Source organism: Callorhinus ursinus, unplaced genomic scaffold, assembly GCF_003265705.2.
Source record: "Callorhinus ursinus isolate GAN/ISIS: 27379988/994484 unplaced genomic scaffold, GSC_fseal_2.0 scaffold19, whole genome shotgun sequence".
Lineage (NCBI taxonomy): Eukaryota > Metazoa > Chordata > Mammalia > Carnivora > Otariidae > Callorhinus > Callorhinus ursinus.
The window spans coordinates 14,654,765-14,665,508 of record NW_027397081.1 but is presented as its reverse complement, the minus strand read 5'-3'; the positions used below and the strand labels follow the sequence as shown (position 1 = coordinate 14,665,508).

The 10,744-nt window shown below is 48.8% G+C and overlaps 1 protein-coding gene across 3 annotated transcripts in view; it reads left to right on the top strand.

The window, feature by feature from the left end:
- The first annotated feature begins 1,684 nt into the window (after positions 1-1,684).
- SMIM35 (small integral membrane protein 35) overlaps positions 1,685-10,744 on the top strand; it is a 41,997-nt gene continuing 32,937 nt past the window's right edge. The window contains exons 1-2 of one of the 3 annotated variants that reach the window (XM_073903811.1): positions 1,734-1,790; positions 2,031-2,131. In XM_073903811.1, coding sequence (XP_073759912.1) covers positions 2,038-2,131 — 94 coding nt within the window. In that variant the 5' untranslated portion in view covers positions 1,734-1,790; positions 2,031-2,037. Of the gene's footprint in view, positions 1,791-2,030; positions 2,282-10,744 lie in introns of those variants that run through there. The other 2 variants (XM_073903812.1, XM_073903813.1) reach the window with 2 other exon arrangements.

Below are 10,744 nucleotides of genomic sequence, written 5' to 3'. Positions count from 1 at the left end.
GTATTTGGTAAGGGGAAGGGGACAGCAGTGGAAGGCATGCCTCACTGACAGACATCACAGCACAGGCGGAACAAAGCACAATGGTTTGCTCTCCCGGATTCCAGGTGGCAGGGCTGGGGCTCTGTGCGCTACGGAGTGAGAAAGGCAGTTGGAGTAGAGTAGCAGGTGCGCTCTTTTAGAGATCCGGAGGGAGGGCGCGCCTTTGCCATGCTCACGGCCCCCAGAGCTCATCCTGGCCCTGGCACCAATCCCAGGCATCTCGGAAGGCCCCAAGATTTGAGGTGCTCACTCACAGGCTGCCAGGCCGGCGTTGGAAGCCACAGGTGGGAATGTCGGGCCAGGGACACAGGAAGCGGGGACAGCCTTCTCTTTTCTCTGAGATCTGAACAGATGTGGAGACTACCAACCATCCCTGTCAGGGGAACCGGGTCTGGAGTGGGATGTTTGAAACCATGCGGTGAGATGAGCCCTCCTAGTCCCTTCGAGGCCAGGGAATTACAGACTTGAGCCTCCACGTGAATAAGACCCTGGTTAAACACATTGCTGTGGGTGGGCGTCAGACATCTTTGGAGGATGTCCAGGGACTGTTGCCTCTGGTTCCTGGGGGGGGAGGTGCTGGTGGCCGCTTCAGCCACACGAGGGCGCACAGGCTCCAGGAATGGTTTCTCAGGGCTGGGCTTCCTGGCAGGGGCTGAGGAAGGTATCCCAGGAGGGGTGGCCAGAATGTGAGAGCAATGACTGCCGACGGGACACCAGGACTGCACTCTGACCTTTCAAAATCACTCTGTCATTGTCCCCAGCACTAGGGCCATTCACTGATTCATTCATTGATTTATTTATTTTTACATAGGCTCCATGCCCAGCATGGAGCCCCATGGGGGGCTTGAACTCAGGACCCTGAGATCAAGACCTGAGCTGAGATCAAGAGTCGGACACTTAACTGGCTGAGCCACCCAGGCGTGCCTCATCAGTTTATTTATTTAAGAAACATTTGCCCAACAACAACAACAACAAAACATTTGCCCAGCACCTGGGAGGGGCCGGCTCTGAGCTGGCAGGCTCTGTGCATACAGAATCAGATAAGCCCACCGGGATGTTGGGGGAACACACAGCGTGGCATGGAGGCTGACCCTCCAAACTGAAGTTTTCAGGTGACATATATGTGCTGTGAGGGGGCACCCTTGAGGAATGTTGATTCTGCTTGGGACTTGGGAAAAGGCTTCCTACTGTCAGGAGTATTTGCTGTGGGTTTTGCAGAGTGAGTAGGAATTCAGTAGGCCAAAAAGTTAGAGAAGAGGCCGTCCCAGCAGGGGAAAGTCTTGAGCTCAGGCCTGGAGGCAGGAACCCACTGGCCTGTCCAAGCTGGCTGGACAGGTGAATGTCCGGTGGGAGGAGGCTGGCTGGCAGAGGGTGTTGGCTATCAGATTGAGGGGAGAGATGGGGAGAGAGGAGTCAGGGCAGATCCAGGTTTTACGAGGCCGGAAGCTTCTAAGGTTTTGGAGGCTTCTTAGAACAAGAATACAAAACTAGGTAGAGAGGCTTGGAAGGGTCCATGTAAGGGGGAGGCCTGAAGCTTCAGCTTATTAACTGCCTGGAAACCCCCCTGTGCGTGGGAGGCATCTTTCACATCTTCTCTCCTTCCTTTAAGATTTCCTGCTGGCCCTTTAACAGCTAGCTTCCCACGGGCAGCAGAGAGCTTCTGCTTTCTCCCTCCCTTCCTGGGTGCCCTGGAGCCTCAAGCAGTGGTACAGGCTGGATTCAGGGAACCAGAGTCCGGGTCTTTTCTGGAGGTAGGGAGGCAGCGCTGCTCGGCTGGGGTTGGGGGTTGGGAGGTGGGTGGGGATGACTTTTCACACTGAGTCTATGCAAATAGTGGCCTGCCATTTTTCCACGGGGTGCCTGTGTATCTGTCCAGCAAACTGCTGTGAACACCTGAAATAATTCACAGGTGCGGAGGATTTTCTGTTTGTCAAGCACTTTTCACACCTCACCGCATCCCAGTGAGGCAGGTAAACTGTTTCTCTCCACAGAAGGCTCATGATTGGCCCCCGGGTACCTGGCACACTGAACCATGGCAGGTGGAGTGCAGACTTCGTGCTTTCCTTGGTTCACCCTGATGCCTCTTTTCGCTGTAAGCTCGCCAATATTTCAACCCGAGACGGCCTTCCTTGGGCCCCTGCACGGGGCCGTGATTCACCATAGAAGTGAAACCACAAATGATGTGGCTGGCTTTGATACCCTCCTGTGCTGTGGGGTGTTCTGATGGTAAAGGCATGCACAGGTAGGGTGGGGCTGATGGCCTTTCTGATCCTGTATCTGCAGTGTGGTGAGAGTTCTCACCTTTACCCCCTTCCTGGGCTGATGGGAGAGCTCACACCTGGATAAAATCTCCATCTCAGACTGTCACCTGTACAACGGATCTCTGAGACCCAGCACTAGATTTGCAAGATCTTCTAGGTTGTCTGAAGCCTGTGTTTAATTTGAAGGTCTCAGCGAGGGGAGGGAGAAGAGAGGGGAGGGGCCACTAATTCCAGCAGCTTTAATCAAATAAGCAGTACTGAGCATCTGCCGTGTTAGACACTGTGCTAGCCCTGTAAGGATGGAGCTGAATCAGCCATGCCCCTTGTACTTGTGGCTTACTTCAGCATCTACCTGTGCCGGGCATGGAGCTGGATGGCGACATGTGGAGATGGATGAGCATCCGTGTGTCTGTGTGTGAGAAGCTCAGAGTCTCTTTCAGGATGTCAGCAGAGAACAGGAAAAGGCATAACACAGTCTGTACAAAATTGGGAGGGACAATTTTTCTGCTGCTCATGCCACCAGCTTCAGTGAAAACAATGGCTTTGACCTCCCTTGATTCTTTCTTGGCCCCAGACACGGGCAAGGATGAGCCTCCTGCCATCCTCACAGAAATGTGCAGTAGACCCCTCCTCTCTCTCTCTCCTGTTTCCCCTTTATGGCAAAAGCATATTTCTGCTCCTGGAGAGGTTCTTTTGCAGGGACTTGGAGGAAATACATGGGATGGAAATGGATCGGGGAGGTCAGTGGAGACATTTCCTCTGAAGGGTACACAAAGCTTTGGGAGCCTCTGGTCTGGGGTTCAGTACACATCAGGGTGATTAAGGCAACAAGGGAGAGAAAAGGGGGGAATCACCCAAAGATTCAGGTGTTTCTAGATTCATCAAGGCCATATCCAGAAAACCCCAAAGCCTCTGAACCTCAATCATACAAACAGCCCTGGTTTATTGTGTTTTTTGTAATTTGCGTGGATCAGCCTGTGCTGTGGCTTGGGTGAAAAGGATGCTGTGGGGCAGGAGGACCCCAGGGGTGCTCAGAACAAGTACCTGCCACTGGGTGTGTGTGTGTGTGTGTCTCCTTCTCCCCCTAAAGGTCTGGCAGACACCAACAAGAAGAGTCAAAGAGTGAAAGCCTCCTTGCCCCTGAACTTCCCCAGCAGCTGCAGGAGCCTGGAGACAGCAGGGGTGACTGATGGTTGGTGTGGGTGGCTGGCTCCACACTGGCTCCCAGTGCCCCAGCTTGCCTGAGCTGTGCATGACTTCTGGTCCACTTGAGCTGAGGCCTGGCTTTGTCTGGGGGGGGGGTGGTGCTCAGCACAGGTACTCCTGGTTGGCTCTGGGGCATCTGTTCCTTGCAAGCTTTGGAGTCTCTGGGGCCACCCCATGCCTTGGGACATTAGCTGGGAGAAGGAAGATGCTCTGTGATTCCCCAAAGCCCTTTTGTCTTACCTTGCGTGAGTCTCGCAACAATGCCATAAGGTATATATCATTCATTAGCTCTTCATTTGACAGAAGATGAGCTTGAAGTTCAGAATGGCTCGCTGGTGTGAGCTAGGGCTGGGGCTCCATTGCACGTCCCTCTGAAGGCAAGCCCTGAGCTCCTTCCGGGACTCTGAATAGACTTTACAAAGCCTCCCTGTAAACTTCTCCTCCTGAGAAGCCTGGGCCCTCCAGCTCCTGATGCAGCATGGGGTGGGATGAACTCCGTGGCACAGGTTCTCCTCAAACCCTCCTCCCTCAGCATCCAGCGGGGGCAGTACAGTTTACACAGAGTGAGTGTTGACAGCCATCCGGGCAGGTATAGTTAGTGACTAACGTAGACCTGGAGTTGCCCAGCTTTCTTTTCTTTTTTCTTTCTTTTTTTTTTTATAAGGAAACTTTTTTTTAAAGATTTTGTTTATTTATTTGACAGAGACAGACACAGCGAGAGAGGGAACACAAGCAGGGGGAGTGGGAGAGGGAGAAGCAGGTTTCCTGCCGAGCAGGGAGCCTGATGCGGGGTTCGATCCCAGGACCCTGGGATCATGACCTGAGCCGAAGGCAGACGCTTAACGACTGAGCCACCCAGGCGCCCCATGGAGTTGCCCAACTTTCTTGATCCTGCCTCCCATCTGTAAACAACTTTGAGGGTACAATTTTGAGTGATGTCTGTGTATTTGTAAATTATATTTGTATTGTGCTCTAGTACATATGACCATTAATAAAGCACACATCAGTTGAAGAGAAGGAGGGAACAAACATGCAAGAATACGGGAATACCGCTTCTTTTGAAACACTCCCAGATGGCCTCTTAGCTTCTCTCTCTGCACCAGCTTTCTTGGCCACCCCTTGAGCCGTCCCCCGCCTCTGGCTCACCGTGGCATTGTCCCCCATTGCTGCTAGTGTCAGAGCTGTGGTCACGCTGCTGCCCTTGGGGGAGGGCCCTCGTGCCTGCAGACCTCTCACGTCCTCTGTGTCAAGGGACCACTGTCTCCTGTTGCTACGACAGTTCATGCTTGCCATGCCCCATGGAAGGTTTTGTGAAATAGCCCCCCCTTTTTTTAGCTAAGATATATTTGTTACAAAAGTAGCATGTTAGGATTATTGACAAAGCTGTTGTGGTTTTTACTTGTTCTTTTTTGCAGCTCTTTAGTTTGGCGGTAGGCATGAGGTTGTGGGCGGAAGGAAATATGAGGGGTGGTTTCCCCTGCCCCCCTTCCCCCCCCCGCCCCGGCTCAGGCGACCCTGGCATTTTGTTCCTTTAGGACATTTTCCTTTCTAGAAGGCATCTCCGTCTCTTCTGGGATGGCCTGGTGTTTGGCTGTTACTCATATGCTTAACCCAGACCTGTGTCTCACCCTCAAACCACATGTACTATTATTTAATATTTTTCCTAAACCCGAGTTACTTCTTGAAATTACATTTCTTATTTCTTTAAACTTGTCCTAAGCAACGAAGTCCACAAAATCTAGATGCAATGTGCTAATTGCTCTTCTTAAATGCGTTGAAATAAATGCCTGACTATTGAACAGAAACATGACTCTCCACTATAATCACCTCTGATTACCAGCGGGTGCACCCACGCTCTGGGGAGCACTGATGTGGAGGGCTCGAGGGAGAGTCCTTGGCCAGGTTCCATCTGAGCCCGAGGGCCACCTCCTAAAAGACCTCTGACAAGACTTGAAACACTCAGGGATGCTTTCTCCGTTCCATACCTGCTGAGACACAGACCCTGTCCAGCAAACCTTAGGCACTCAGACTGGTGCCCTGGGGTGGGGGCGGTGGGTTACAGTGATCCCCTCCAGCCCTCAGCAGCCATTTGCTTAAGTGAATGTAAAGGAAATGTGGCTTGACTCCCCCCAAGGTGAGTGACCACAGCTTACACTCCAAACTGGTGGCCGCTGAAGTGTTTTTATTTGCTTCCGCTGTTCATGGGGACTGGGCTCTGCAGGCAGAGACAGGATCTTCCCCATCTCTCCCAGCCCTTGGTGTCTGAGTAGGACAGTCCCAGGTTGGGGGGAGGGGTGGATTTCTGAGATGACTGGGACTGGCTGGGGGATATATTATATATGCCTCCCCCTGGATGATGGGACACCACCAAGACTCTGTTCAGGGAACTAGACCTTCCGGGTGTTATTTGTCAGGAAGGCTCTAGAATGCTAGCCTCTGCACCCTGACTCAGGGCCAGGGCTCCGTCTTTGTAGCTTTTCTCTGTCTCTGTCGTCAGACACCCATTGATTGGATCACTTCCCTCAAGATCACCACAGCAAGGGGGTCGCTAACACTCAGCAGTCAATTTACCCCTAAGGCTCACTTATTAGAAATGAGGATTGCTTCTAATTTTCTCATTGACCTTATCTTGTTCAGAGGAGTATTAAAACGAAGTATTCTTAGGACTGGAATCTACCAAGAAATCTAAAATGTTTATTTATCTTCAGGTCTTACTCAAAACAATACATTTCCAAACCTAAACATCTTTGTGTTTAACCTTAAGTATATTCACTATGACTCTTACCTTCTTCCTCTTTAGTGTAGATACCTGGAACTATTTCTTTGGGAAACTCCCTATACTGATTCTCCTAGAAGAGACTTTGGTGGACCCGTTGCCCTGTCCTGCAGACCCAAATGGTGGCAGAGAGTCCCCTTGGGGGCTTATTGAAAATTACAGATTCCTGGGCTCCCATTCTGCAGAGTTGGAGGAGACAGATCTGGAATGGCTTCCAGGTAGCTCTCTTCTTGGAAAGATCCTTAGGGGACTCTGAAGTATTTGGGACCACCTGGTCTACAATGTTCCAACTTGCCTAAATTGCAGGGAAAACTTGACTCAAGCTGGGGCCTGTGATACACAGGGGTGTGTTGAGGTACAGGGCTGAGTAGGCAGGGAAGCAGCTGATGTCAAGATTGCATTTCTTCCTGGGCAGTTGGTTGCCAGGACCAAGAGGTTCTTGAGGTCTCCTACTCCACAAACCCTACCATGAGCGTCAAGTGTGATGCTTATCTTCCTATGAAAGGAGACTGTATTTGTCTAATCTAAAAGTGGCATCAGATCATGTGGCATCACTTAAAGAGCAAGGGGCCCGACAGCCTTGTTTTATGTCATGTGTGATCGTGATCTATGTGGAGACCATTTCTGCCCACCGTCATTCTTACATTAGGAACAGAGGTAGACTAGTGAACAGTGTGGGCAGATGGCGATCACTGTATGGGCTCACATGGCTTGGTGCCTAGCTGATTTAACCTTTATTCCATTCTTTCCATCCAGTGTCATGGGTAGTGAGCAAATCAATGTGTCTAGGTTTAAAAAAAATTTTTTTTTTAAAGATTTTGTTTATTTGTTTGATGGAGAGAGAGCACAAGCAGGGGGAACAGCAGCAGAGGGAGAGGGAGAAGCAGGCTCCCTGCCGAGCAGGGAGCCCGACGCGGGGCCTGATCCCAGGACTCTGGGATCATGTCCCGAGCTGTCAGACACCCAACCAACTGAGCCACCCAGGCACCCCTAAAAAAATAATTTTTAAATTCACAGCAAAATTAAGAGGAAGATACAGAGATTGCTCATGAACTCCTGCCCCGCCACGCACAGTCTCCCACATCAGTGCCCCCACCAGAATGCCACATTCGTTAACAACCAATGAAGCTACACTGATACATCATTGTCACACAAAGTCCATAGTTTATATTACATAAACATTCATGTTGCAAAAAATTAAAATGGTATGAAATTGCTGATATCTGTTTTGACTTAGAAAAATGGCAATTTTATAGGGTTCAATTAATACAAGGTAAAATTTGAAAATCCTTCTTTACTCCTACCCTACTCCCACACAATTACAGTGTCTTTTATGTGTGTGGGCTCGCCTGTGTATGCATATATGTGTATATATATATATATATATATACACACACACACGCACACACACGGCATCTCTTTTGCAATTTGGATTGATCTTTTAAAAATGGAATTGACTATGTTTTAATTTGGCTTATAACTGAGGAGTTAATTGAAGTAAAAAAAAATACAGTTGACCCTTGAATAACATAGGTTTGAACTGTCTGGATCCACTTATATGCAGATTTTTTTTTTTTCCTGCAAAGAGCTATACTGTTTCCACTTGCTTTCTGGTTTGGTCGAGGTTTAAAAAGCTGTCTAGCGGCTGCAGGGAGAAGCTCAGGCAGAAGCCCCAACAGCAGGGGGTGCAGAGGGACCCCCTCGAAGGCCCGGGCCCCTGGGGGTTGCCCGTCTGCTGGAGGTTGAGCCCCTGGAAGCGAGGCTGCGCAGCGCAGCCCGCCGAGCTCAGGCAGGTGCGCCCCATCTTCCTAACTGAGCTTCACCTGCTTCTCTAGGATGCTGTTCTCCAGCAGGTTCCAGCATCTGCGTGGGCACCGCCCGGGGCTTGCAGATCCAGAAGGGCCTGCTTCAGGTTCTTCTCTGGGGCAGGGCGGCTTCCACGGAGTTCAGGGGTTTGCCTGGTCAGTCCTGGGAGGCTTCTGTTTGTTCTGGAGGAGGGCGCGGCCAGGGTCTTGGTTTTGCACCCAAGGATCCCAGGACCTTGGTGCTGGTCCCCGGCCCAGCCCCGGGGGGAAGTGCCCTCGCGGTCCAGAAACAGCATCGCAGTGGAATTAGAAGTCCAGAGAGAGGGAGGGTTGGAGGCCCGAAGGTGCAGGCTGACCAGGCGGCCGGCCACGGCCTCCATGTGGGTGGAATCATTCTGGCAAATCTGGGAGCTCATAGTTGGTGGGCGGTGGGGGCTAAGCTGGAAAGCTGGTGTTGGCTGGTCCCTGAGGCAGGGGGTGGTCGCTGCTACAGAGGAGGTTGGAGGGTGGTCGGAGGCTGGAAGAAGGGGCTCCCTGGGTCTGTTCCTCCAAACTGTTGCAGTGAGAGAGGGACCTCGGGGCACACTGTCTATATGGGGATTTTTTTTCTTTAAATTTTTTATTGTTATGTTAATCACCATACATTCCATCATGAGTTTTTGATGTAGTGTTCCACAATTCATTGTTTGTGCATAACACCCAGTGCTCCATGCAGAACGTGCCCTCTTTAATACCCATCACCACGCTAACCCATCCCCCCACACCCCTCCCCTCTAGAACCCTCAGTTTTTCAGAGTCCATTGTCTCTGTATGGGGATTTTTTTGCAGTGTAGTACTGCAAATGTATTTTTCTCTTTCTATGGTTTTCTTAACATTTTCTTTTCCCTAGCTGACTTTGTTGTCAGAATACAGTACAGAATAAATAGAACATACAAGATATGTGTATATCGACTGCTTATGTTATCGGTGAGGGTTCTGGTAAACAGGCTTTTAAGTTTTTGGGGAGTCAAAAATTATACTTGGTGCCCCTAACCCTGTGGTTGTTCATGGGTCAAGTGTAAATTTTAGGGTTCACAATTCAGAATGAGTTTAAACAGTTTGAGAAAAAAAGAACTGAATTTTGCATCAGCATCATTTGATGAAATGAACAATAAAAAAAGGGGACTCTGGGTTCCAGCTGCAGAGGTGTGGGCTCCATAAAACTTGATGGATTGGGGAACCAAGGGAACCAGATTTACCAGAAGTTCACGGAGGTCAAAACATCTCCTTTTTTATTGCCAGAGCTGGCCCCCGGGCCCTGTGGTCTCCAAGTCAGCCTTCACCAGTATTAATCCTAACACTTAAACCTCCCGCTTTCCACTGGGGTTGATTATACTGAAATTTTGAATTTTAACACTTTCTTCTGATTTTATTTGATGTATTTGCTAATTTTATTGTTTGTTTTTAAGCCCCCTGGCAGTATGGAGCTAAAAAGTTAGAGAGATCCAACCACTTGTTAGAGGTTCCCTCTAAGTGAGAGGGGGTCAGACTGGTTTTTGGTTTTGTTTTTGTCAAAATAAACTGGTAAATGGGAGTTGGAGGGGCATCTGGAGGGAGGTCATGGTGTAGGTGGATGGGCTGACCATTTGGAAACTTTCCTGGTTTTAGGTCAGCTCATCCACATGGTTTAGGAAACATTGTGTTGCATGAAGGGTAATACCTGCATTTTCCCAAACCTGGCAGATTTGCTGGTGACTAAGACTTCTTTTCTGGAATGTGAGCAGATGGGACCCTAACTGTAAGGATTTTCATACCTCAGCTTTTTGCATGGGTTTTAAACATTATATCTGCACAGTACTTGGATCATACAAAATACATTTCAGTGCATTTCTTTGACTTTAAGGGTTTAGGGACCTCTTCTTTCCAGCTGCAAGTGGGGATAGAGATAAAAATAGGCTGGCATTTTATTTTTTTAAAAACAGCTTTATTTAGGTATAATTCACATAATACATAATTCACCCATTTGAAGTATATAATTCAGTGATTTTTAGTGTATTCACATATATCTGCAACCATCATCACAGTCAATTTTAGAAGATACTCATCACCTCAAAAAATACCCCACCTAATTCCATGCCCTTTATCTGTAAACCCCCTTACCTTCCCATCCCTCCCACCTCTTACCCTTTAAGCAGCCAATAACTGCTTTCTATCCCTGTAGATTTTCCTATTCAGGACTTTTGTGTGAATGGAAGCATATAATATGCAGACTTTTGTGACTGACTTCTTTCACTTAGCATAATGTTTTCAAGGTTTATCTGAGTAGTAGCATGTATCAGAACTTCATTTGTTTTTGGGCCAAATAGTATTCTGTCATCTGGATATATACCACCTTTTGTTTATCTGTTTGTTTGTTGATGGACATTTGGGTTGTTTCTGTCTTTCAGCTATTATAAACAATGCTGCTATAAACATTCGCATACATATTTTTCTGTGGGCATGTTTTTATTTTTTTGTGTGCGCATACTTAGGAGTGGAATTGCTGGGTCATATGGTAACTCTGAGGAACTGACAGATTATTTTCCAAAGCGGCTGCACCATTTTATTCCCACCAGCATTGTATGAGATTTTTAATTTCTCTACATGCTCACCAACACTTATCTCACTTTTTAAGTCTA